The sequence below is a fragment of the Corapipo altera genome, unplaced genomic scaffold (genome assembly GCF_003945725.1).
Source record: "Corapipo altera isolate COAL_440 unplaced genomic scaffold, ASM394572v1 77b, whole genome shotgun sequence".
In the NCBI taxonomy this organism is placed as follows: domain Eukaryota; kingdom Metazoa; phylum Chordata; class Aves; order Passeriformes; family Pipridae; genus Corapipo; species Corapipo altera.
The window spans coordinates 4,319,805-4,346,285 of record NW_020884933.1 but is presented as its reverse complement, the minus strand read 5'-3'; the positions used below and the strand labels follow the sequence as shown (position 1 = coordinate 4,346,285).

General features: G+C 55.0%; 3 protein-coding genes across 5 annotated transcripts in view; all 3 read right to left on the bottom strand.

Moving 5' to 3' along the window:
• FANCE (FA complementation group E) overlaps positions 1 to 4,413 on the bottom strand; it is a 4,978-nt gene extending 565 nt beyond the window's left edge. Inside the window, exons 1-12 of one of the 2 annotated variants that reach the window (XM_027659586.1) lie at positions 3,932 to 4,413; positions 3,564 to 3,813; positions 2,649 to 3,282; positions 2,522 to 2,566; positions 2,161 to 2,220; positions 1,930 to 2,073; positions 1,725 to 1,848; positions 1,177 to 1,252; positions 981 to 1,047; positions 760 to 885; positions 551 to 650; positions 7 to 355 (exon numbers count right to left, since the gene is read on the bottom strand). In XM_027659586.1, coding sequence (XP_027515387.1) covers positions 552 to 650; positions 760 to 885; positions 981 to 1,047; positions 1,177 to 1,252; positions 1,725 to 1,848; positions 1,930 to 2,073; positions 2,161 to 2,220; positions 2,522 to 2,566; positions 2,649 to 3,282; positions 3,564 to 3,787 — 1,599 coding nt within the window. In that variant the 5' untranslated portion in view covers positions 3,788 to 3,813; positions 3,932 to 4,413 and the 3' untranslated portion in view covers positions 7 to 355; position 551. Of the gene's footprint in view, positions 1 to 6; positions 356 to 550; positions 651 to 759; positions 886 to 980; positions 1,048 to 1,176; positions 1,253 to 1,724; positions 1,849 to 1,929; positions 2,074 to 2,160; positions 2,221 to 2,521; positions 2,567 to 2,648; positions 3,283 to 3,563 lie in introns of those variants that run through there. The other variant, XR_003530344.1, reaches the window with a different exon arrangement.
• Positions 4,414 to 4,512: 99 nt separating this feature from the next.
• Positions 4,513 to 7,212, bottom strand: LOC113954832. The gene is made up of 7 exons (XM_027659649.1): positions 7,142 to 7,212; positions 6,080 to 6,357; positions 5,761 to 5,852; positions 5,447 to 5,667; positions 5,105 to 5,215; positions 4,888 to 5,017; positions 4,513 to 4,805 (listed from the first exon to the last, which is right to left on the bottom strand). The coding sequence occupies exons 1-7, from the start codon at positions 7,210 to 7,212 to the stop codon at positions 4,662 to 4,664; spliced, it is 1,047 nt and encodes a 348-aa protein (XP_027515450.1). The 3' UTR covers positions 4,513 to 4,661.
• Positions 7,213 to 8,192: 980 nt separating this feature from the next.
• On the bottom strand, positions 8,193 to 24,832 carry PPARD (peroxisome proliferator activated receptor delta). 2 transcript variants are annotated; one of them, XM_027659587.1, is made up of 8 exons: positions 24,331 to 24,832; positions 22,530 to 22,618; positions 13,800 to 14,028; positions 12,993 to 13,144; positions 12,326 to 12,464; positions 11,553 to 11,755; positions 10,768 to 11,221; positions 8,193 to 10,382 (listed from the first exon to the last, which is right to left on the bottom strand). In XM_027659587.1, exons 3-8 carry the CDS (start codon positions 13,927 to 13,929, stop codon positions 10,135 to 10,137), a joined length of 1,326 nt encoding a protein of 441 aa, XP_027515388.1. In that variant the 5' UTR covers positions 13,930 to 14,028; positions 22,530 to 22,618; positions 24,331 to 24,832; the 3' UTR covers positions 8,193 to 10,134. The 2 variants fall into 2 exon arrangements, with proteins under 2 accessions (XP_027515388.1, XP_027515390.1); XM_027659589.1 differs by having other exon boundaries at positions 10,768 to 11,218; positions 24,331 to 24,830.
• Positions 24,833 to 26,481: the final 1,649 nt, after the last annotated feature.

Genomic DNA, 26,481 nt, shown 5'->3' with positions numbered 1-26,481 from the left:
GGCCGCCATGTTGAGTGTGGCTGGTGGTGGGGCCGCCATGTTGAGTGCGGCTGGTGCGGGGGCCGCCATGTTGAGTGCGGCGGGCCGAAGGGAGAGCACATACAGAAACGCCTGGAAACATGTTAATTGTTCAAACAAGAGCCCTCACCTTCGAGCTCTGGGGATGTGGGAGGCTGGGATGGCGCTGCCCAATGATAGTCCCCTCACATCAGATGCTGCCGTGAGGCTTTGGGTGCTCTGTGGGGTCCCACCCCACTGGGGGGAACCCAGTGAAGGGTGGGCTGCAGCTGCCACTGCGCAATGAGTGTCCTCTATGCAAGGAACCTGTCACCTCGCAGTTCCCTTTGGTGGTCACCTGAGAAAAGAAGAAGACAAATCAAGAACAGGGAAGCCCACCGCCATCCACACCACGGTATGGTGCCAGCACGGCTCCAGCACGGCTCTGGCACGGCTCCATCACAGCATCTGTGGTGCCTGCTGGTTTCCCACCGCTGGGGCAGCCTAGAGCAGAGAGCCTGTCATCCCCCATGACAGAGACCCCTGCACCCACCTCATCTGGCCCCTTCCAGCACAGCCTGCAGTGATTTCTTCAGAGCTGCATTGCTCTGATCCAGGGCAGCAGCCAGACTGCTCCGGTGAGTTGGGGTGACCTGGGATCAAGAGAGCATGAGCTTGGAGCTCTGCCCTGCCAGAAGCCCACCTGAGACCACTGCACCAGGTCCCAGCCCATCTGCAGGACCTGAGCCTGGTCTCACTCACCTGGCTCTGGTACATGGTAAGCATGGCTGTCACCAGCTTGGCATAGTCAAGCGATGTGGCAAAGGCTGAGGCCTGCTGGCACAGCGTCAGGACCAGGAGATCCAAGAGCTCCGGGGGCAGCACCTCCTGGAAGAAACCCAGGAGCGGGTAGGAGAACTGGTCCTTGCTCCAGCACTGCTGGAGTCAGCAAGGAAACCTGGGGGACAAGGGGCCTCTCTCACCTGCCGCCCCAGCACAGCCTGCACTACCGGCAGGAGCTTCTCTGACAAAGGCATCTCCAAGACTTGGCTAAAAGTACAGTGAAGAGGAGACGTGCTGCTTCACGGCCTTGCTGGTGCTCCCGAGTGGCTGGAACCAGCTGACCCATCCAGGCAGGCATGAGGCCAAAGCAGCACTGTTGACCCTGTAATCCCTTACCTTAGCACCAGCTGCACACAGTGTGGCTCCAGGCACTCCTCCACAAGCTCACACACCAGCTTGGTCTGCTCAGCACCTGCAAAGGCAAGTCAGATGGGGAGAGCCTCCAAAGGCTCCCAAATCCATAGGGATGTGCCCAGCTCTTCCTAGCAGCCCTTCACACAGGCGTATGTGTCAGTCAGGACATGCAAAAACCACATAGTGCCCCGTTCTATTGTTCAGGATAATCCTGCTTCCTTTGCCCACCTGCACTCAGGGTTTAAATAGCACCAGTCCCCAGGAAAAGGGGTTCACGCATGAGGAGAGGCATTCAGCCAGCAGTTGGGAAAACTGAAGCTAGCTTGGCCTCCCCTCCCTCTCCATCTCAGGCATCTGTAAACCCATCTCCCATTCTAATGCAAGTGTTTGCTTGCCCAGGAAAACCAGCCCTATGTCTCCATGGATCCTAACACATGTTCCACGTGACAAATGCCTCCCAGAAGACAGCACTTTGCAGTTGGGGCCCTTCTCCAGCTCCCACAGCCATGTCTCCCACAAGCCCACCGCACCTTCCCCTGGCTCCTGCAGGACCGCAGCCACCAGCACATGGCAGAAGGGCTGGGAATACTTGGAGCAAAATGAAGCGAGGGCAGCCATGAGGTGTCGGGAAGGTGGCTGGGTGAGGGACAGGACCTAGGGACAGAAAAGGCAGGAGGTGGGGATGGTGGAGAAGGGAAACAGGGAGCAGGAAACCTCTGCTGCCCTTGCACGTACTCGCCTGAGGAAGAGCTGCTCTGCCAGGATGGCCGCGCTGGTGTAGCTGAGGTCAGGGGTGAGAGCCAGCAGCCACCTGCAGAAACGCCCCAGGAAGGGCTCTGGGCACACAGACAGCTGGAGGAAGGAGCACAGTCTTTCAAGCTGGGGATGGCAGAGGGGATGGGACGTTAGGGATGGCAGCAGGCCCTCCACAATAGTGGTGGCTGCAGCAGGGATGCTTAGACTCACCTGGCTGGGGGAGCAGTTGTTCAGGATGCACAGCTCAGGTGGGATGCTCAGCTCGGCGTGCTGGAGGGAAAACAGTCCTAAGTAATGCACCAAATTAATCAACACACAATATATGGTTCTAAGGATTTTCCCTTCCCCTCACGTCAGCCAGCGCTGTGCCCACAGGCTGCCTCTCACACAGCAACCCCTTCAAGGTGCAGGCACGTATTGGTATCCCAGCCCAGAGGAGGTGGCAGTAGGGCTTTCTATCCTTGTCCAGTCAGTCTCATGAAACCCACCTCCTTTCTCATCCCTTTTGAGGCCCTGGCACGAGCCCATTTAGACCACCGGCTCCAGGAGACAGACAGAAGCAACCACTTACGCTGGACTCCTGCAGCAGCAGCATTTTCAGCTTCTGTCCATGCATCTGAGGGAAATGAGATGAAGGAAGGGGAATCAGGCTGTAAAGACTCACTGTCTGGAAGGGGAGAGCAAACCCTACCCAGTACCTGGAGAAAGGACTGGGCCTCTGCTGCCAGCTCTGTTTCGGGACTCTTCCTGAGCTCCCCAACTGCATCCTGCTGGGAGCTGTCTGGAGCAGCCCCATCTGTGCTCTCAGCACATGTATCCACTGAAGGCTCCTCAGGCACCTCCTCTTCTATCCCTGTCACATCCTCACATTCCTGGGGTCCCAGAGGGTCAAATGCCACCTCCTCCAGCAGCAACCTCTTCCTCTCTCTGTCACTGACCAACTCCACTCCCTCCTCCGACACTTTCTTGCGCTTTCCACCTTGAGGCACGGAGTCAGCCACATCCCCAGTGGCATCAGGCTGCTTCCTAAAGCACCAGTTCAATTTCCTTTGCCCCTCTGGTTTGTTCTGGGCAATTTTCTGGCACAGGCACCTAAGCTGCTGCTGGCATGTAGAAGAGAGTGGAGTGGGAGATGGGAAGCGCTTTTCTGTTCTTGGTCCCTGCCGGAGCAGATCCCCCAGCGTCCGCATCCAGGGATCCACATGGGAATCCTGTTCCATGGCCTGGAGCAGCTGGCCAAGGCAGCCCCCTGGCACTGCATCCCACATCACGAGGAGCAGGGAGAAGAAGTTTCTCTGGCACATGATGGGCAGCAGCAGCAGCCGTGGCTTGCTGGGTAAGGGGAGAAAAGAAAGGAAACTTGTCACAGCAAACCTCCTCGTCCTGACTCCGAGCTGCCCTGTGGGTCTCACTACGGAGCAAGAGAAGGCAGCAGCTAATGCCTTCACCAGCTTTTGCAGACACAAGCTGGGAGACCAGCTGGCCGCTGCTACGATCCCAGCTTCAGGTATGGGCGGCTGCACTGGGGTAAGTGGACATGCGGTCCTAAATTAGGCACCTGACACGCCAAACCTCGCACAAAACACCAAGTTTTAGAAACGCATCTGACTCACACAGCCAGGACGCCCTGTGGCTCCTCCAGCACGGGCTCCTCGGCGCACAGGGCTGCGGTGAGGGCCTGCCAGGGGAACGCCTGTCCCGGTCCCTCGCGGGGCTGGTCCCGCTGCAGCATCCGGAGGGCGGCGAGTGTCCCGGCGGGGCCGGAGGCCAGCGCGTGGAGCAGGAGGCGGCACGGCCCGGCAAAGCTCTGCAGCCAGGGCGGGCAGCGGGGCTCCATCGCTGCTGCGGGGGCTCCACAGCCGCCTGCGAGACACGGGGGAGAGCCGGGCACGGGTCACACGGGGAGAGGCGCGGGAGCATCAGAACCCGGCCAGCCGTGCTCGGAGCCGACCCCGGCGCCAGTTTCGGGGACTGCCCTTACCTGCCCTTCCCGCCCGAGGATGCGGGAGCGTCACTGGGGTCGCACCGGGAGCCCCTCGGAGCCCTCCAACACCCCTTCCCCGGCAGCTCCCCCATCCCCGGCTCAATCCCCGCTGCCCTCCCGGGGGAGCTCCCCCCGCCCCAGTCACTGCCGTGCCCCGGGCACAGCCGGGGCAGCCCCCGACACTCACGGGGGCCCCGCCGGGCTCCGCCCGCTGCCCCGGGCCCGGACGCGCCGCTTCCGGCCCCACCCCGGGAAACGCTGATCAAGGGCGCGCAAACGAGTCATTATGCAAATGTCCCCTAATCACAAAACCCGCCCCGCCCCTGGGGGTGGAGCCAGCCAGCCCCCGGACAGAGACCCCCGGCACCGTGATGCTACCTACGCGTTTTATTTCGTAATTCCCGGATTTGGCTAAAACCAGTTTAAAACAGTGCCCGCCCCGGCCCGTGGGCCTTAAATCCCCACGTTAAACCCCCAGCACCCGGCCCAGCCCCCCGCCCGGCACCCGCGGGTCTCCCATTGAGGGGGCGAGGGCAAGAGCACGGGGACTCTGCCCCACCGCCCTGAGTCACTGGCAGCCAGACCGCTTCCCCATCCCACCCCCTCCCTGCAGCACCGCCTATGCCCAGAGCCACTCCAAAACAATGCTGGAAGTCAAAACCAGATGATTCCCCCTCCCAGAGATGCCACCAGCATCACCTAGGCCCAGTGTGACCCCCCCCACGGCTCAGTCCGAGTTGCTGAAGTCAATGAGAAACATCTCGTGGCCATAACTTGAGTAGTGAAATTCCGTCAAGGTGAGAGCCAACTCGAGCATGCAGAGCTCCTCATCCTCCTCGCCAGAGCTCTCCGAGGAAGAAGGGTTGAACTCCTGCAGCACAGGAGGGAGGATGAGCCCCGGTCTCCCACTGCATTGCACCCAGCCCAGCCCCAGGACTTGCCACTCCACTTACAGTGGGCATCCTCAGCCGCTGCTGTCTGTGCCTTGGCAGCTGGCTGGTGGGCAGCTCGTGCAGGTAGATGCAGTCAGACCTGAACGGGCAGTGGCCACGGTTCCGAACAAAGAATTTACATCTGATTTTCCTGCGGGATTCCAAGCACAGTTGTGAGCGTGGCTCCCAGCGCAGCACAGAGCCCACAGCCCTACCACCCGCAGTTCCATGCACTCACCCCGTCCGTGCCTTGAAGGTTCTGATGAGCTTCTCCTTCTCACCCACATCCGAGATCCAGTATTTGTGGGGAATATAGTAACTGGAAGTGATCCGGCACTCTGGGCAGGCCCTGGGTGAAGGCAATGGGTGCAGACGGGTGTCCCAAAAAGGGAGCAGGGAGCACAGGCTCAGCACCCATGCAGGGTGGTCCTCATCCAGTATCCCCATCCCTACTCCCACTGATGTGTTCCCAAAGAAAAGTCGTGCCAATGGAAGGTCATATCACCAGACCTAAGGAAGGATTTCAGGGTGCAAGAAGGGGTGATGGTGACCACTCTCCATTGTCCCCATCCCCACTCACTTTATGACTGTGCTCTGGAAGTCCCGGCTGCGACGCCACTTGCGGATGCATCCCACGCAGTACGCATGGCTGCAGTTCGGGAGGATCCCAAAGAGCCGCTCTTCTGGCAGTGGCTTCTCGTACACCCTGTCCATGCAGATGCCACACACCACGGCCTCACTCTGGGCTCTCAGTGCCTCAGTGGGGACTGGGGCTGCCGCAGCACCCAGATTCATAGAGACCTGCACGCAGAGAAGCAAAGCATGGCAACCCCCCAGCTCCATCAATGCCCTGGCCTTGGGGAGTGCCCGGCCACAGGACACCCCCAAACCCACCTCTGCAGGGTCAGTCCCTGTCACCATCTCCACCATTGTCTCTCTGGGGTCAGAGGAGTCTGCATCCAGTGCCAGCCCTTGTAGCTGGGAGCCTGCAGGAGGAAAGCTCTTAGAGGGGAAAAGCACATCCCACCCCATCAGAGAGCCAGGCAGGCTGCTAAGAGCGTGCAGCCTCAGCAGTGACGGTCCCCTGGAGAGCTCTCCACAGCCCCAGCTTGGCCAAGGTTTGGGGCATGGGCAGAAACATGCTCAGACTGCTCCACCGTGACCACTCCAGTATCCTCAGCCCCACTGGTCCCCTGGGCAGCCTAGCACCTACCTGAGGCACGCTGAGCATGTCTGGGGACAAATTCTCCACTGATGTTATCAGGTGCTGCAACGTTCTTCTTGTTTTTCTCTTCCACCTCAACCTCCATGTTTAGGAACTTGAAGGCCACATGTGTCGTGCTGGGGGCAGGGTAGCCCAAGGTGCGCTGGGGTCCCACCCAGCCCTGGGCCGTGGGCACAGTGCCAGGCTCCGGGCCCCAGTGGCAGGGGGGCATGGAGGGATCCAGGCCATGGCGGGATGGCACCAGCTCCTCCTGGATGTGCTGGTAGCTGGAGGAGCCCAGAGACAAACAGACAGAGAGTCCCATCAGCCCAGCATAACTCCTCTTGGCTCCCAGCCCGTCCTTGGGGCATCAGACTCCTGCTCGCTGCCCCTTACCTGCACTGCTCTCCGTAGCTGCAAAACCCACTCTGGAAGTACCTGCAGATCTGAGCTGAGTTTCTGTCATGTAAGAAGCGGCAGCTCTGGCCCCATCGACAGGATCCACGGGCAAAATTCCTGTTGGCCAGAGGAGCCGCATGGCTGGGGTCAGACCCCACTCCAACCTTGCTCCACCAGCCACCCTGACACCCCTCCGGGTACCAGCTTTGTGTGCGTGGGGCCATAACTTGCCAAAGCCCCACCTGGTGTCTGGGCTCAGGAGCCCCTGCCAAGGGCAGAGCCCGGGGGGGGTCCAATGCTTTCCCAGCCCCATCCAGCCTTCTCTCACGGTTAATTGCAAAGCAAAATAAGCTTAGGACTGGGCTGGCCTGGGGGCTCTCCTCAGGGCAAGCCAGGGGTCCTGAGAGCTGGGGCAGCCCCTGGCTCCCTGTGGAGCCATGGAGAGCGGCAAGGAGTCCTTGGTTTGTGGCTGACAGGAAGGAGATGCCTGGCTGGAGTGTTTCTGGGGACCCCCAGCTCCGGAGGTGGGGCAGCTGCATGGGGAAATGGGTGGGGGGTGGGTCAAGGCCATCCCAATCCACTCTCTGTCCCCACAGGGAGGGACTCGTGGCCCATCTCAAGCCTATCTCCCCCAAAAGCTGCTCCCAGCCCTCCCGACCCCAAGCCTTTTACCTGCACAGGGGTCTCAGACAGCCCTCTCTGGCCGTTAACGTCCCAGATGCCACCGTCGAGCCCGGCTCCATCTGTTCCCCGGCAGCCAAGAGGGCTCGGCTACTTCCCGGGGCTGTTTATGGCCTCAGGTGTGTCGTAGATCCGGCTGGGATAATTCTCCCCTCGGAGTGAGGGCCGTGCTGCGATTTGGGCGGAATACAAGCCCGAACAAGCCCGGGCTGATAACACTCGGGAGTGTGAGCATTGTTTACTTTGAGTCAAGGACTTTCCAGCTCCTCTTGCTCCTGAAGTGAGAAGCCAGGCGGGGGGCACCACTCCAGTGTGCATCACTAAATTCTGTATATTCTAATTCTTTTATCATTACTATTTCCTTTTTGTTTCAGTCATATTAAACTATCTTTATCTCAACCTATAAATTTCACTTTTTTCTAAGTTCTCTCCTCCATCTCACTGGGAAGGGAGGCAGTGAACAGCTCAGTGATGTTTTGCTGCCTGCTGGGTTAAACCATACAAGGTCCCCAGCCAGGTACCCTGGGTCACATGCCCAGCAGCACCACAGCTCCCTGTATCCCCAGAAGCATGGGAGAGGTGGGGGGCAATGGAATATGTTCTCCCAGGGGCACTCAAACTGGGGAGAGGGAAGTCTGAGGGTCTGCAGCTGCTCTCTGCAAACTCTTGGGGTTCAGACACAGCCAAGGGCAGAGCTCGGAGCCAGAATGTGGCCCAGCTGCCCCAGAGCCCATCCTTGCCCATCTTGAGGTGGTTTTGGCTGGGCTGAGCTCATTGCCCAGCTCCACCTGCAAGCATTTGGGGCAGCAAGCACCCAGCTCTGAGACTGGGACCCTGTTCAGAAATGGCTCTTTCTGATGCCTTTAGATTGCAGGCAGGAGCTATGAGATCTGGGAGTAATGGAGACTTGGGAATCATGGCAAATTCCTGGAAATCACAACAAATCCAGCAAATCCCATCACCTCTGCTGGAAACCCTCTCATGGGCAGCCCCCAGGTGCCAAGAGAAATCCCACAAAGACAGGCTGGACACTAAAAGGTTCTTAAATATTTAATTCAGATTTATTTAAAGTCAAGTCAGCTTGTGGACACTATTTATATTATTAAAAACACTTGGAGGTTTGTACTTCTAGCAAAAATATACATTTCAGTTTGAGGGTTGTTACACTGTTGAGGAAGGAAGAGCAAAAAGTTCCCCAGGTGATGGGCACAAGTCCTGCATGTGGCTGCAGTGGGGATGCCACCAGGGCTTTGGGATGGGCAAATCCCCTGGGCTCCATCCAGCACATGCATATCTCCAGTGCCTTCCCGGAGAGGGCTTCAAAGTGCTTCAGAAATGGTAACTCCTAACGCCCCTGCAAGGTAGGGAAGGGAGGGGCTGGGCAGGGAAACTGAGGCACAGCAAAGGGCTGGAGTGTGGCAGCAGGGGCAGGTTTGGCCATCGCCAGCCCTGTGACGGGGTGGGGAAGCCCAGTGCTCTTCCCCTTTGGGTTTTTTAAAGGAATTATTGCACCAGGGAAATCTGCTACCCTGAAGACGAGGAAAGTAAAATAAAACCGACTAATTTGCTCCCATAACCCCTCCTTGGGGATTTCAGTATTTTAATAAGGCTGCTCAGGACACACAGGACCAGGAGCTGCAGACAGGTAAGTGCTACTTCCTAGGTCAGACACCATCATCCTGAGAGGGAAACTGAGCCCTTCCCGGGTCCATCCTCTCCCCTCGAGCTCAGGTGATGCAGCCCTTCACACTGGGGGCCCAGCCCAGCCCAGCCCAGGCAGCACTGTGGCATTTCACTACAGCTGCGAGAAGTTATGAGGTAAAGTCCCAAAATGGTGCTGGGTTTAGGCAGACCCTGAAGCCTGGAGCTGTCCCAGCTCTCGGGACAGTGGCAGAGGAGGACTGGCAGCTTCCCTCACCTGGCTGTGCTCTCTGGGAAGCTCCTGCCCCTTGTGAGCATCCTGCCCGCTCCCTCCCAGTTTATAAATCCTTGGCATTTATACTGGAGTTTACAGCTGTAAAGCTCTTTGCAACCAATGCACTAAAGGATCCTTTTGCTCCCCCTCGAAGCAGAGAGCTGGTGACAATCCAGGTCCCTTTCACAGGGCAAACTGAGACAGGACACCAAACCCTGACCAGCCCAAAGCCCCTGACCCTGCACAGACCTTTTTGGTAACTCACAGCTGTGCAGAACAGCCTGTGGAAGCCACAAATTCCAGCCTCTGCTGTGAAGGTGAATTTTAACGAGTCAAATCCTTTCCCTCCCATCTCCCCATCCCTCCTCTCATACTGAGGTGCCAAGGAACACATTCCCTCTGAAATCAGGGTGCCAGGAGCACAAGTTCCCACACAGCACTCAAGAAGGCAGAGCTCGCACAGTCCCTCTGGGAGACAGGAACACACTGCACAGCACAGGGGGCTGCTGCTGAGGGTCCCTGCTAGGACAGCCCTACCCGTGTTCAAATACTCTGGCTTTTCTTTGGGAAAGAGAGAAACATCCTTTCACATCACAACTGTCCCAGACTTCACGGCTCAGGACTGTGTCTTCGGAGTGCAAACAAACAAGAAAATACAGACACGCTGTAAGTGCTGCTGCTGGTCCCACCGGACCCCTGCACCTCGCTCGGGTCTCCTCAGGACCAGAGCTCCTCCCACCTTGGGGACCTGGGGTGCTGTAAGAACCCCACTGCCTGTGCCATGTAAACCGGGCGGCCGCTCCAGAGGCCCTGGGAGCAGCTGGAGCTGGGCTGCAGTAACGGAAACAGCAGCTGTGGAGATTTGTTAGTGTGTGTTAACGGAAGCCCTGGCCGAGCAGGAGGCAGCTGCAAATCGTGACAGCATCTTGCCCTACGTACCGTATGTCAGGGTCACGTAGAAAAGAGTTTCCAGTAGAAGAAATGGAAGACACAGGGAAGGGTTTTCTTTGTTTCTGTACAAAGAGTCTTGATGGGAATCCATGGCTTCGTTCTCATAAATAACAGGTCCTTAGTACATGTCCTTGTAGATCTCCTGCAGAAGTGGGTGCAGAGATGTCTCTGTCTCTGTCTTCTTGATCTTCTGCACCAGCTGGGCATGCTCCGTCACCAACTGCCGCAGATCTGCCATCTTCTGCAGCAGCTTGGGGAAGAGGTACTGGGCATCCGGGTGGTTGGCCTGCAGGTGAAACTCCAGCACTCGCAGGATGTTGTCTTGGATCTCCTCCACCTGCTTCACGTTCATCAGGCCAGGACGGTCTGTGGAGAGGAAGCACAGTAGCTGCAGGGTCATGGGGCAGCCCTCCAAGGCACATGCTCCTCCTGAAGAAAGGAAGCTGGGGACTGTATCCCACCCACTGTGACTCCAACCTCATCAGCTAGAAAGGGGAGAAGTGCTGCTCACAGCAGCACATGAGAAGGAGATGCCACTTCTACACTCCTTGCTCTTGGTCCAAGCTTGCCAGGCATCACTGCCACAGAGCAGCTTTGGTTTTGGAAGTGTTCAGTTCTCCTCTTCTGCCCCTGACACACCCCTGGCTGACCTCAGGGCCAGCTGCAGCTCAGCCCCCCCAGCCCCCTCTGACCCACCTCTAAGTAAGGAGGACTCTTCCTGACTCTGGCATGGCCGAGGGCACCCGCTCACCTCCACACAGGATGATGGCTGCCACAAACAGGGACAGGTCACTGTCATCCAGCTCCAGCGCATTGAACTTCACAGCAAACTCAAATTTGGGCTCCATAATCTCACTGAAGGGCTTGCGCAGGCTACGCAGGAACTCACGGGTCACGAAGCCGTTCCCGTTGGCCACCAGCAGCCCATCCTTGTTCATGATGGATGCCAGCATGGCGAAGATGGCCTCGTGCACCCCGTACTTGAGCAGAGTCACTTGGTCGTTCAAGTAGAGGCCTATGAAGCTGGGGATGCTCTTGGCAAACTCTGTGAGCTCCCGCACAGTCTCCACCGTGGTGCACTGGCAGCGGTAGAAGACGTGCACCCCAATCTCCTTGTAGGGGGGAATGCCATTCACCAGCTGCTTCCACACCAGCCCCTTCTCTGCCTGCCACAAGGTGTCCATGTCATGGATCACAAAAGGCTGCTTGAACAAGAAGCAAGTTAGGAGTCTGCTGTGGGGACTTGAGGTGCCAGCTCTGCCCAGGACACTCATGTTTGCCTGCCTGTCCCTGTGCTGTTCCCTGCCTCTGGGACTGACAATGCTCAGGCAACCTGCACCCACCACCACAGCACAACTCTGCACAGCAATGGGACTTTTCCTAGCGAGGGGCAGGACATGCAGGGCCCACCTAGCTGCAAATGGGAACTGGTACATGTGGAACAGCTATGGCAGGAGGGGGATGTGCAGCATCTCCCAGAGAACAGCCCTCTGTGCTGGCCATGGCCAACCCCACCTGCCCTGGGAGGGAACTTACTGGGGTGCTGCTGGCCTTCCCGGTCAGGATACCTCTTGCCTTCTTTTTGGTCATGTTGAAATTCTTCAGGTAGGCATTGTAGATGTGCTTGGAGAAAGCTTTCAGGTCAGCCACCTGCGGGTTCTGGCAGCTGATCTCGCTCGCCGTCAGCCCTGCCACCAGCTTTCTCTTCTCTGCCTCTGGCATGCGCCCGAAGCGGATTGCTGGGGGGGCAAAACCAGTGGGTCAAGACAGGGAGGTGACTCCAGGAGATGCATCCAGAGAGGTAGCAGGTTGTTCTGCCACCGCAGACGGACAGGTCTGCTGGTGAACCCCTGCACAACACAATGGTTCTCCAGGATGCAGCTCCTCCAGCACTGGCACCTTCATGGACCAGCCATTGTTGCTTCCCTCACACCAGACTCTCATCCCAGTCCTCTGGGCTCTTGCACAAACCCACATAAACACCTTTGCTTGGTCATGACCTAGATGGTTACACGAGAAGTTTTAAAATCCTGGCACAGAAGAGCAATCTGTGTGTCCAATTCCCTCTGGGCCAGTTCATAAGGCACAGCCATGTACCAGCAGCTGTCCTGCATGGTGGGAATGAACAGCCCCTTCTCGTATAGAAGACAGGGCTGAAGAGTCAAAAGCTTGAAATATTGTGTTTGAATGATCCTTTGGCAAGGAGAACCATGGGCTAAAGCACAGCCTGCCATATGCACCTTTCATAGGAGGGCAGCTGGCCCCGTGTCACCCAGCCAGTCAGGCCTGTGGTCAGCAGTGACACTCACCATTGTGTGACATGCCCAGGGAGAGGCATTTCTGGAAGCGGCAGTACTGGCACTTGTTTCGGTTCTTCTTCTGGATCTTGCAGCTCCTCTCACACTTCTCGTACTCCAGCTTCATGCGGATTGTCCGGCGGAAGAAACCCTGTAGGCAGGGAGCAGGGGGACATGGAGCAGCAGTGTTAGGGCCTGTGTTTTGGGACCTGGCTGGTTTCTTAACCCCACAGCCTCAGGGAGGTTCAGGTAGGTGAGTAGGGGGAGCCCTGGGTCTCTCTGATGCAAGCAGAGTCTCTATCCCAAGAAGGTTGTGCAGGAAGCACATCCAAGCTGCAGCCAGTGATCCCAGGGGGATAAACACACAGCTCAATGCTGATCTGCAGCACAGAAACCAACCCTGAAAAGGAAACTCAGGGGCCTGGTGGGGACAGATGGATTTGCCTTTCAAAGTAAAGCATGATGGGGCAAGATTTGGGCCACACGGGTCTCAGCCACCTTCCCAGGGCAGCACTTGCTGCCTGCCTGTACTTGCCACACTCTCTGGACAGGTTTTTTACACTCACTCAATCCCACATCCCTGTTTTGCTGCAAATCTGCTTGTTTGAGGAGGCAGCCCAGTCCCTGGGGTCTAAGCCCTGCTCGGTGCAGCTGAGCCCAGCCCTCCCTGCAGACACACCTTGCAGCCCTCGCAGGCGTGCACGCCGTAGTGGAACCCCGAGGCTTTGTCTCCGCAGACTCTGCACTCCACGTTCAGCGCTCCCAGGGCCGCCTCCTCACAGCCCACCTGCAGCTGGTCCGACAGCGAGGGAGAGGAGCTCTGTGACACGTCTGCAAACACACACAGGGACATGTCCTTCCACGTTACAGCCACAGGCCCAGCTCCTGGTTTGGTCAGCTCCTCCAGCCATGGGGCTGAGGAGGGATTTCCAGCCCTGTCCTGCCCGCCACTGCCATAGCAGCTGGCCAGTTACCAGGAATCAGGCACTGGCTCCAGGCAGATTCCAGGCATTCATGCCCAGGCAATGAAACACAACCAGCTGATTTTATAATCCTTGGTTGGCTAGCCGCTGGCACAGGGCTGGCCAGCTGGAATGTCCAGGGCTCTGGAGGAGCCTCTTCAGCAGCCACAAACCTTCTCTCCCGGCTCCTACAATCACTTTGCACTGAGGACTTCAAGAAGTGTCCAGGGAAGCATTCCCAAGCACCCTAGGAGGCCCCTTGCTCTGAGACATAATGTTACCTGCCTGTCCTTTTAATTTCCACTCCACAACCCATTGCCAATGGGTGTGCAGTGACCGCAGAGCAACAAGTGAGCCTCTCCATGACTTGGCTATTGGTGCATTATTTCACAAAGTGAAGAAATTAAAACCAGCTGAACTCCATTCACAGACAGGTCCTCTGCCCTTGCAGCTGAGCACGCTGCCTGGGGGCTGTGGATGCCTGTATGCTCTGGGGGCAGATGAGCTCCCATGGTTCCACTTACCTGTGTAGCTGCTTGAAGGCAGCGAGCTGTCTGGTCCTCCAGTTGGGTCCGAGGCTCTGCTTGCCACTATCACTGCCTCTTCCTCTTCCTCTTCCTTGACCTCAGGTACTTCCTCCTGTAGTTGTTCCATAATTGATCACCCCTCAGTGCCAAGACTGCAATCCCTGTCATAGCTCTGGCATCATCCGTGTCTATCCGAGATGGACCCCACCAGGCTGTCCCTGCTAGCCTGCAGGACACGGGAGAGAGGCTGGGGTCAGTGCTGAGCGCCTGCACGGAGCAGCTCAGCAGCAGGACAGTGTGTGACCAACCACACCAGTCCTGCTCTGCGCTCGCTCCTCACCCCGTGAGACATGCAGAGCTGGGGCCCTTTAAAGACCCCTTTGCACTCTGGAATAAACATTCTCTAAGACTCAAGGAAGCAAAAACTCACAGAATTGTATTTAAAGGCCAGCAGACAGAACCCAGATGACAAATCAGCTCAGATGCCACCCAGGGACCTGGGGCCCCCATCCTGCAAGTCCCATAGCAGAAACACTGCCCCAGACAACATCCCCCAGAGCCGCCAGTGCCCTAGGATGTCATGGTGGCAGCCAAGGCCAGTGTCTTTCAGAGCCAACACCTCCAGAAGGGTCAAGGTAGGGCTGGCTTCATCCTATATCCCCATCCAGCCACGGCAGAGCTGGGACCAGGAGCAGCAGCTGACCGGGGGGGTTCTGTGCCCATGGGTGGGGGATGCTGGGGGAGCAGGGCTTGATGTAGCAGCAGGCAGTGGCTTAAAGCCCCTGGCCCGTGCGAGCCATCTGCAAGACCGACGGCTTCCTGCTGGCCCTGCGCTCGTGCTCCTTTCCATCACAGCACTGCCAGTTACAGCCTCTGTGTTTGTTTTCACTTGGCTCCTCTGCCAAGAGCTGCTGGGTTGAACGTGTTGCTGTTGCTCTGCGCAGCTGCTGGGCTGTGCTCAGCCACAGGGTCCAGCAGCACAATCCCAACAGCCACACAATCCAACCAGTGTCTTAATCCTGGGTTTCCTGTGGGAGGAATGGCCCCATCCTCCCCCCGCGCTTCCGCTCCTTGTTTGCCTTACTCTATCCCAAAGAGCCCACGAAAAGCTCAAGCTGTGCAAACGATGCATTGCCACTATTCCCACCTCTCTCCCAACCATGGGGATCTTGCCTGAGCATCCAGCTTGTGCTGCAACATCCTGGTGCTCATTTACCTCCATATCTTGATTCCTAAACCGACTCTTGCTTGAGTAATTAATATCTCAAGCCTGGTTTATGTACAGTTCCATCCACTTCCTTAAAGGAGCTATTTTTAAGCAGAGAAATATCCATCAGGAAAGCCACTAAAATTCAGGTTCTTCCAGGAAAGCCTCAATTTGCAGGCCCAAGTTAAACCAATGCAGCATCTCACAGGGGCCTCATACAAAGGCAACCCTAAGCTCTGGGATGGTCTGTGCCCTGTGCCCTGTGCCCAAGCCCATGGCACAGCCCAGGTCTTGCTGGGGGAGGGTGCAGTGACCCAGGACTCCTTGGGCTCATTTGCCTTCCTGCAGCAGACCCTCATGCCTCACACTTTGCACTTAGGGCTGCAGCCAGTTCCTTGGATTCCTGGAAAGCCGTCAAGGTCAGAGCTCCCTGCAAGATCAGGGAAGCAGCTGAGGGAGAGGACAAAACCTGCAGGTGGGAGGGTGAACACAAACATGTTGCAAAGCCAGGACAAAAGTCACCCCCAGAGCTGGTGCTGCACAAGAGCCTGGGTCTCCCGCAGCCAAAAGGACTTTGTTTTTCCCCCTCTGCACTGGGAATTCAGACTGCGGGACAGGTGTCTTTGTTTCCAGGAGAGGTACTTTAGTGGCAGCAGTGAGCACTCCTTGGTGGCAGGAGCAGGCAGAGCACAACACACAAGCTTCAAGCTGCAGGGAGAAGGGCAGAGATTTCTGCCCAGCGTAGCCAGCCACTCCTTTTTGCCATTTGGCAGCTCTCACAGAACAGTGATGGAAACAAGGATGAAGACTGTGAATTCCTTCCTAAGTTTCTCCAGAGAATCCAGCAAAGCTGTTTCCCTTCTTCTTCCCACAGGATGAGAATGAGCAAGAGGGCAAACATCTTGTGACTTGCTCTGCTCTTGCCTCAATCCCTGTTCCAAGGAGCTTTGGTAACCCTGGCTGAGCCAGCAGCTCCCTCCCAGGAGCCTGCAGCTGGCAGAGGGAGGGTTTGTTTGCTGGTTCTGGGCTTGGGCTCCTGCCTGCTGGCTGCAAACAGCTCGGGCAACAGGTTTGTCTTTCCTAGAAGCTGGCATCTACGCCAAGCTAAAACACTGGTGGGAACAGGGAAAGAGATGTGGCACGAAGGGAGCTAAAAAACAGGAATAAAAGTTAAAAAGAGATAAATCTTCAGTGTGGATTCCCTGCAAGAAGGCAGTACTTCTCCAGAGCTGACCAAGATCCAAGCCTCCAGTTCATCAACGCACAGCTTGTGCTGTGGCCCAGGAGCTCCCCACTGCTGCTTAGTGCATAAACCCTGGAGCCAAGCTCAGAGTTCCCAGGCAAAGCCAAGCGCCAAATAAAGGCCCAAACCTCCCAAGGTCAAGTCACAGAGTTGATCTGCTCTAAGTAGTTGTTCAACTTACCATAAAAGAGGTCACCAGGAACTGTAAAAGGAAACCAATTTATCATGGGAGCACTTCTGACTTGTGTTTTTATTCCTCTGGACAAAAATGTTAGCCAAATTCACAGCCAACAGAAGCAGAATGGGTGAGATGAGAACTCAGCCCTCCGCAGGGCAGTGCTGTGAAGCATATTTTGAATCCAAAATTGACCTGAATCCATACAGGAGATGTGATTACTGCTGGTTGACCACCTCTTGGCAGACTCCCCTCAGGTTGTGTCACTGCTTCCAAGATCTGCTGAACAAGTACCAGTTTCTGTTCCTCCTCCTCCATGTCAGCTACCACCAATAAAAGCCAAATATGAGCTAAGCAGATGCTGCAATACAGGAAAGGTAACTAAGTGTACAAAACAGGAGAGACAAACACTGAAAACATGTTCGTGTTTGTTCCTGGAAGATCAGCATGCCCCCACATTAGCCAATGAGATCTCAGCAGCATTTATTAGATGAGTGCTTCCTCCCTTACTCAAAGTCTTGGCTGCAAGGCAGGCTACACACAAAAACAGACTACTGGAGCTAGATAGGCTCTTCCTTGCCACGCAGCCCTGACCAGGATGGATATTCTGGGCCAGATTTTTCCCCTTGAAGCTCTTGCTCAGATGTTGGGCCGTGCCCTAGAGTCCAGTCCTGTGATTCTCTCTCCAAGCCTGACCACCTGTGTTTCCCCACGCATGAGCCCAGCTGACTAAGCAGCAGGGTGCTGCCAGAGCTGCCATTACCGTGCTGCTGCTAATTACTCAGGGACATGTGACACGGTGCAGGAGATTCCCTCGACGGCCTTGAGAAGCCAGGCTTGCCAAAATGAATCACACATATGCTGCGTGTTTTAACTCACCCACTTCCTGGGCATTGAGGGAAAAAAAAAAACTTGTTAAAAAGATTACAAAACTCAACGGATTCTTCTCCTTTCATACCATGATTGATGCTGTTACCCAAAAAAGGTCACAGCACTTTGCTGCAAAAGGAACTGCTTTCTTGCCTGTGCTGGGTTTGTTAAGAGCACAAGAGGTATCGCAGACATAGGAACAAATCAGACTTTGGGCACTGAACTCTCAGCCATGTGCAAAGGAGGGTCTGCCAGGCTGCTTGGCCCCCAGGAGTTGCAGCCATTCCTGGCTCCAGCAGGTCCAAGCATGAATAAGATATGCTCGGAAATCTAGAGATGGCAGATTACTGAGAGACAGAGGAATCATCCCTCCACAATTTCCCAGCTGAGAGACTCTGCCCTTATCAGGCTCTACGGCTGCCATTGGCAGAAGGGCAGCAGCAGGACATGCAGGAAGAGCTGCACAGTTGTTAGCTCTTATGTGAAGTGCTGCTCCACAACCTTCAGCAAATTCAGTCAAGTCCCATACCTCCATTTCCTTCATCATCAAAAAACCCACAAACAAAACCAAGACTCACCACAAAAAAACAAACCTAGGACTTCTACAGTGCTTCATTCCTGATCCTCCCCTTGCTGCGTTAGCTCACAGAGACAGAACGTTTTGGAAGTGCAGAGCAATGGATCAGTGCCAAGTGTCATTGTTTATTCCTGTATTATGGATTTTGGCACCTGTTCGCAGTCACACTTGCAGGTCTGGCCCGCCCAGCCCCCAGTCAGCACCCCACACTTCTCGTGACCACCTTCTCCTGTTATACATTCCTGTACGAGCCATTTCCAGGAAGACTTTCAGCAAATAAATGGGTGCATCTCATTCTGACAACTGCTGACTGGCATTTGTGCTTTGCTGTCAACTCACACCAGCCCAGAGCACCCAGGCCAGGAGGGGCATGTGGGTCTGACCCACTGGAACAACAGCAGCCAGGAAACAAGCAGGTACTGGAAAGGTGACAGCACTGGGGCTTCTCAGTGCTGGAAACAGCACAGAAGTGCTGCTATTTGAGAAGAGCACTAAGACTGGCAAGGAGAGAGAATCATCCCCCCACAGCCCAGGGCACAAGCAGAGGTGGCTGTGAAGCTGTGGTAATGCTTTGGCATCGCACTGCAAACCCAGCACACACATGCTAGAGAAGCTGTCTGGGATATACTCCCCTTTCCTTTACCATCCTGAAGGTGAGGAGAGGTTGGGGCCTCAGAACTCACTGAACCACTGTAAGATGATGCTTTCCCATACTGCTGAAGTTCTCTTGGCTGTACTCCAGGGCTGCTGGTTTGCTTAAGGACCTCTTGTCCTCCCGAACCTGAGCAGGACACATGGAAGGATCTGGTTTCAGGAACATCAGTAATTATAGAACAGGGCTGATGAGGGAGGAGCTCATGGGAACAGCAACACCACTTCCCAAGGCAAACACTGGGCACAGGGTGTTACAGACTCAGAGTAGCACTGAAATGGAACTCCAGGAAAGTGGCAAGTGGAACAAGCTGTGGCTGCCAACGGGAGCGCTGATGGTCAGTGAGGCCATCATTTGGCAGTGCTGCACACACCAGGACCCAGCTTAGCTTTCCCCAAAGTCTCAGTGTCACTGGGACAGCAGCAAGAGTCACCTCTGCTTTGGATGGGGCAATCAGCTCCCCGGAAAAGCAATGGGGGGCAGAAAAGCAGCAGCGAGCCGATGCATCGCTCAGGATCACACACACGTGTGTGCAGCCTTCTTTCTGGAGCCAAACACCCAGCAGGCCCCTAAGTTTTATTGCGAGGCTGCCAGTGCTCCCGGGTCCAGGAAAAAACCCACAAAACCAGTAGCAAGCCTTCTCCTCTTTGCAGTGACAGATTTAGATCCCATGGGCTAACCAGGAAAAAAAAATAAATCCATCAGCCTGTAAATTTTGTTATGTTTACACTTGGACTCACAGAAAAGTGCTATTGGTTTTGTAGACCTTAGCAAAATATCCTGGGCACCAGCCATGCTGCTCTAATCCCAGGATGCAGCTGACAGAGAGCAATTGTGCCCAGGCACAAGTTCCGATGATTCAGCAGGGCCAGGGAACACGTGCCAGGGAGCTGAGATAGATTGAACAGATCCCTGCATCTGCTGTAGCTCCACTTCAACCACAGAGCAGGAAAACAGAGGGGTCCAAGTCTAACTGCACAGGTCTCCATGGGAAAACCTCCAGAGAACATCAGAATCACTTTGCTACACAAACTAGTTCAACATCCTCTCAGGGAACTAGATGGGAATGCTGTTTCCTTACTATTTTTGGCCACATTCACATAGCAAGAGCCGGCTGGAGAACAGAGATTTCCCTGCACTTTCAGCAGTGAAATGAGCAGCAACCATGTCAGCATAATTCTGCCAAGAGTCACAGTGTGTTCTGACCATTTGAATTTCTGCACCAGCCCCCAGAAAACAAAACATTTGAGCAAAGCATTAGTACCTTTCATAACATCCTTGTGTCTTTGGCACTGTCTTGAGAGTACAGGGTGAGCTGCAGTGGTCCACAGCAAGCCAACGACTACTGTTTCCCAACACAGCCAGCTACTGGGAGCCTAGTGGGCTCCACAAGTTCATGCTCACAAACAACCCTCTTCCAGAGATCCCCATGTCCCTAAGTCCCACAACACAACACCTACCTCATGGACATAAGAACCCATGGACATTTTCAGAGATATGGGACTGATCATCAGCCCTTATGGAGTTAACAGCTTTCAAGGGCCAACATCTCTAGCAGAATCCATATAACCAACTTAAAGGTGAAAAGCTGATTTGAGCATTTTCAGAAATGTCTCAGATTGCATTATGATGAAACCAAGAGCTGCATTAAAAAAATGTTTGTAACAAGTCAGGCAGGATAGAGATTTGAGCTTAGGTTCCCATCAGCAAGGTGGCTGCACAAAGCATTGGTTATTTTGAAGCCATCTCAATGGACCTCTCCTCAGCCTGACAAAGCTTTTCCTGAGGAGACATTCATTAGGCAGGCATGTGGTTCACAGTAAAGTCTATCTTAACAGCTCATCAAAGAAACACTTCCCTATCAATTCATTTGCCCTTTCAAATCACCAGAACCATTCCCTGTCTCCATCCCACATCTATGTTATGGGTTGAACATGCAAGTTCTGGTTTTTGCTCTTCCAAGCTGCAGTTTGCAGACCAGGGCAAACCAGGAAATACATTGACAGAAACCATTCTGTTAGCATGGAGGTTACCTGGCCGTGGCTATGCCCCAGCCCAGGGATGGGCTCTGTCTTGACCCAGCACCATGAGAAATGTTCATGCTTCTGGCTTGTGCTTTCATCCTGTCAATTCCTCCTTGGTCATGATTCCCCTGCAAACCACAGCCTCCCCAAAACTCAAACCTTCAAAGCAGAACCTGTCCATGGGGTCCCCAAGGAAGCACCCTGACAGTCATATGTACTTTGGAACCCTTTGCAAAACCAGATGGAAAGACCTGACCCAAATGATCACAGATGTTCACAAGCTCTTGACTAAGCTTTGGAGGACACAGACATTTTCCAGATACTGTGATCCAAACAGTGAATATTAGAGCATTTCAAGAAGTCATCCTGCAACTGAGATACATCTCAAGCCAGTTCTACTCTGAACCCTTCCTGAAATCAAGCAGGGCTCTGGTGAATGTCACCCCAAACCATATATTTTGGGTGAGATACATTTCACAATCTCCTTGACCAAAAGGACTCATAGTGGCATCAATCATTCCATTCTAAACCCTGTTTTGAGAAAGTAATTTCCCAGGCATTCTGCCAAGGCAAGCACATTTCAGAGTATTAACAAAAAAATAAAACTAGCTCTACAGAAAAATCTCATTTGTACTCACTATGGAAATGACTTCTGCTTGTCTAGACTTTCCCAGGGTCTCCAAAATTACTGCAGCAGTGCTAAGCAGTGTATCTCTGAACACAGACACTTCTAGAAAAGCAGAGATTGTTCTGCAGCACCTGATGAGAAGCAGTGAACACAGCCCGACAAATCCACAGGTATCAGTTTGTTCCTGCTCTAAGCAAGAGAGCCAGTACAAAACACAAACCCCCGACATCTCTAAAATGTCATAGTCAAGGCAAGCCAGCCTGGCAGCAAATAACCTTTCAGGCATAAGCACTGTAACATCATCTCACCCAATTAAAACACCATTTGCATGTCAGGTTCTGCTGTTCGAAGGAGACCAAGAGTCTTTTGTCATGCCAATTCTGCAGTCTCCAAGAACATTTGCAGATTTCCAGCTCATAATTCAATACCCACAGACGAAATATTCCCCAAAAGGCAACAAGATGTACTGTACAAAAATACATATTTGTCAAAAAGCATCACGCAAAAGAGACGGAGCCCATCAACACCAGGAAGCAATTCTGTAAAACAATGCTCTTCTGATCAGCAAAGCCTCACGGGGCTCATTAGAAAATCCTCTCCATATGCTGTGAAGATCCTTGGAAGTTTGTGTCTTGAATATCAGAACAGAGACAGCGTAACAGTTGCACAAACTTGACACAGAAATCCACAAGAGCTGAACACCTCAGACTGGTGTCGTGGCAAACACACACCCACAGCCGCGTGCAGACAGCGTCGGCACCGCTGGAACCCACACACGGTGTCCCAGTGCGGGGACTTCAGTGAAGACTTCCAGGCATCACTTCAGATGTCTGCAGGCAGGAGGGTGTCCTGCCCGATCCCACCGACCAGCTCCTCCAAACCCCTACCCCGGCTCTGCCGTGACCTGCTCGGCTTTGTCCGGCACCAGCAGACGTCAGCAGTGCCACGCGTGTCGGATCGGTGCGTGATTGGTTACCCACATGCAGCCCCGGATCTCATGTGCCCTCCCCAACCCAACAGGAGCCAATTTCAGTCATAATCGTCAGTGAAACAATGAAATATTATGTCTCTATGCTTTGACAAGCAAGAGCCAGCTGAGAAGAACAGGATTAGACCCTGGTCCTCACAACGTACTTCTCAGATCATATTCATAAAGATCATATTCAGAAACTGAACAAAAATAAGGTATAGAGTTTAAATTTACAATGAAATTTAAGAACATTTAAGCACGAAAGTGAAACTTGCTGAAAGCAAACTGCTCTTCCCAGGCTCTTCCCTGTCCCAAGTTTATAGAGACATAGGTAGGGTAAGTGCCTTGGTCAGTCGCCTGCATGTGAAGGGAAGGGGTTACCTCTGTGGAGCTGCTGTCCCTGTCTGCCTGCTGTCGAAAGCCACCGCTCGGTCACCATGTCAGCAGGGAGAGCCAAAGCCTGGAGCAATCTGCAAGAGGACAGAGCGCGGATTTCCACGGCTGTGCTGAAGGCCAGATATTTATGCTGCTGGGAGCACTGGGCTGGGTCCAGCAGCAGCTCTGAAATTTAAACACACACTCCCTCTACTGCAGGCGGTCACAGCATCTGCCCCAGGACTGGGAGGCAGAGCAAACCCCTGGATGTCCCAGCAGAGACAGCCCCAACTCCTCACCAGGCTTTGAGCATCGAGATGCCACCTTTGCCTTATGTCACCTGCAGTTAGAGGCTGATGACCCTGAGCTTTTCTGACAATACATGAAGCTGATGCTAAAAAAGGGTCTGTGGTGGCCGTAAGGTGGCTTGTTTACTCAGCTTGCTTAATCCACCTTCAGGAGGCTGCCAGAAAGTTCCTGCAACTTTAATGAACTTCCCTCTCGGGTGGCTGAAACTTAAGGATTGACAGAGTTCATTCACTCTTCTTGGTTTTCCTGATAAACTTTGCCTTATACGAACTTCAGGATCAGAAAAACAGTAAGAGACCAATGCTAGAAAAAAACGGCTTATGAGGCTTTGAACTAGAGGACTTAGAGAAAATATGTCCTATTTTTAGACAGTTATGCAGACTAACTGGACCAAAACATTAAACAAAGATGTTGTGAACATGATGCTATTTGCACCCACATACCCTCCCTGACATTACCCAGGCTTAGCTGCTCCTCCCAGCCCAATAGAAAAGCCCTGTTTCCTCTTTCTGCCCCCAACATGGGATGACTTGTGAAGCAGCCGAGTACCAGCAACAAACCAGCAACAAACCAGCGTCACCAGCCCCCTGGGCAGCTCAGCAGCGACCTGCGAGTGCCGGGCTGAGAGTGAGCCCTTGGTGTCGCCTGCCCTTCTGGCTCTGACATGGCACCAGGAGCTGCAGCTGCTCAGGAGAGGATGAAAAAAGGATGCAAATCCCCTGCCCCAAAAGCCAAGGCTCTCAGCACACCAGCCTGAGTGTGGCGGGTGTTCCCTACAGCACCAAGCAGATCAGGTACATCCAGGGGAGGTCACAAGTGTGAGACCCAGAAATACGACCCCAGTCCCTCCCACTGGAGCATCACTCTCATCAGGACTGCCCGTTCTTGTGGTCAGTGGTGTCAAAGTCACAGCTCCCCTTGCAGGCAGCAACTGCTCTCCTTTAGAGGCGGGGCAGGAGCCTCTGCTTCAGTGGGGCCATAAAATGGCCCTCGAGAGCTTCACTTTTGCAGCAGTGCATTACAGCCAGAGCACGTTCCTCATCCTTTCTCTCCCAACATGGAAGACAGTTTTTCTAAATAATCCTGACAAAATTTCTCTTTAACCTTCCTAATGAGGAACAATAAAGTCATTCCAGCCCCAATGGCACATCGGGAATTGGCTTCCTCCACCTGCAGTAAAGCCCATCAGCATAGCCTTGACACTGTCAACAAGGGCTGAATCACACACAAGTGCACAAATCACACCCTGAGCTCTCTCCCATCACAGACCAGTGCTCTGCTGCTGCTGCTGCCAGAGATCTGAGAATTAAACCTAAATGACTGGCTCACCTTGCCCCGCTCAGAGTTAAATGCCAGGACATGCCCAATCACACCACACACAAGGCAACACTTGCACCAGCTCAGCAGGGCATGGAGGGAACCTGCCAGCACATCCCTGCTGGACTCTTCCTCTGATGTCCCTGGCTGACACATGGTAAGTCACCAGGAAAACTCCCACCTCAGCACAGCCTGGAGCACGTTTTTGCAGAAGAGGATCCTCTGCCAAAGGCAGTAAGGGATTTGCATGGAGAGGGCTGCGGAGAGGAGAGCGGAGCAGAAACAAGAAATGGGACATGGGCTGCCTCAACCCATGGGTCACTGGTTTAGAGACCAACACTGCAACCTGCCCTGGGATTCCAACTGAGGAGTGGCCACCGCTCAGACCCCTCTGTATTGCCACGAGGGATGTTGTCCAGACCCTACAGCACATCCAAAGCTTTCTTGCCTCTCTGCCCACCCAAGTCTGTTCACAGGAGCTTTTCCAACATGTGGGGGCTCAACAGATAGATTCCTTTCCAAAAAGCATGTCCTTTATCTGGGATCTCAGGGAAAGCAGGAGCAGAACATGGAAATATGAGGGATGGGAAAGAACTCTCAGATCCTTCTTCCTTGAGCAACACCTCACCAGATGCTCTGCTGACTGACCATCCTGACTCTCTTGCTTCTCCTCCTTCCAGCCCCAGACTCCAGCAGCGCCCCTCACTGGTACCCTCAATCCCCAGCCCAATTCCCCTCTGCCACCTCACCCTGACACAGAAGATGGGCACTGTCCCCCTCAGCCTCCTCCCGTGTGGGCCACGTCCCATCCTCTGTCTGCCCTGATTTCCCAAGCAGGAACTACAGCCTGAACCCTCAAGTCACTGCCATCCCCCGCGCCCCAGCCCCTCGCACCAACGTCCCCTCTGCCCCAAACCCTGTTCCTCACACCTCACAGCCCTGTCCCTGTCCCTCACGCCCCCCGTTCCCCTCTCAGCCCTGTCCCAGCCCCTGCCCCTCACGCCCCCCGTTCCCCTCTCAGCCCTGTCCCTGCCCCTCACGTCCCCCGTTCCCCTCTCAGCCCTGTCCCCGTCCCAGCCCCTCACGCCCCCCGGCCCCGCTCACCTCGCGCACGACCCCGCTCGCGCCGCCGCCCCCCCGCCCCGCGCGTCACCGCGCGCCCCCTGACGCCACCGCACCCCGCGCGCGCGGCCAATCGCGGCGGCCGCCGGGGCCTCGCGCCCGCGTCACCACGGCAACGGCCCCGCCCCGCGCCGCACAGCCCCCTGCCGGGCACCGCCGGCACTGCGCCCCCCGGCGGGCGCGGGGCCTCATGGGAAGTGTAGGCGCTGCCCGCGGGGCGGGCCGGAAGGGGCGTGCGGAAGGGCGGGGCGTGTCCGGCGGGCGGGGCGTGTCCGGGGTCTCGTGGCTCTGTCCCCCGTGGCTGTGTCCCCGTGGCTGTGTCCCCGCGGGTCGCTTCCCCGCGGCGTCCTCTGCGACCTCCGGGACCGCTGCTTCGCCACAGAGCGGCGCGTGCCCAGAGCGAGCGCGGAGGGCGGGCCGCGAAAGGCAGCGCGGGGAGAGGGGGCGGCGCCGGCGCGAGCCGGGGACCGTGGGGAATGTAAACATACAGAAATCATTCCTACACCCCTCAAATCGTTGTTAATTGGAACCCGATTCCCTCATCTCTGTCCTTGTTTTTCTTGGCTGGAAAACCTGACGATCCCCACTGGCTACTTTTAGGGTGGTTTTCTTCCACAGCTCCTTTTTCCCGGCTGAAACCTCCCGGCATATTCAGGGTTATCTGGAGGAAAGCCCCTCTGAGAGATTTCCTCTCGTGCCGGGGAAAAACCCGGACTGGATTTCGGCCGGAAACTACGGAGTGAGGAAAAACCCGGACTGGATTTCGGCCGGAAACTACGGAGTGAGGAAAAACCCGGACTGGATTTTTCTAGATTATGGAATGGAGGAAAACTCGGACTGGATTTTGGCCAGAGTACGGAATGGGGAAAAACCCAGATTGGATTTTTCCAGAGTACAGAATGGGGGAAAAACCCAGACTAGATTTCCAAAAAGAAAAAAATTTTAAAAAAATGAAGAGTTGGACTTGATGATCTCAGAGGTCCTTTCCAACTCTGCAGTCGCTCACCGAACACTGCAGAGCTTCGGTGATGCCCTCGGCCGTGCAGATGGGCCCACGAGGATGGGTGGAGGTGGCCCTTTGCCTCCCTGCCCAGGTGTGGTGTGGCATGCACCTGAAGCGTGATCAGAGATGAGACTGAGGAAGCTGACGAGGGAGGGAAGATGCCATCAGCCTCCCACCAGTGCATTTTCATCCAGCCCATTTCCTGCC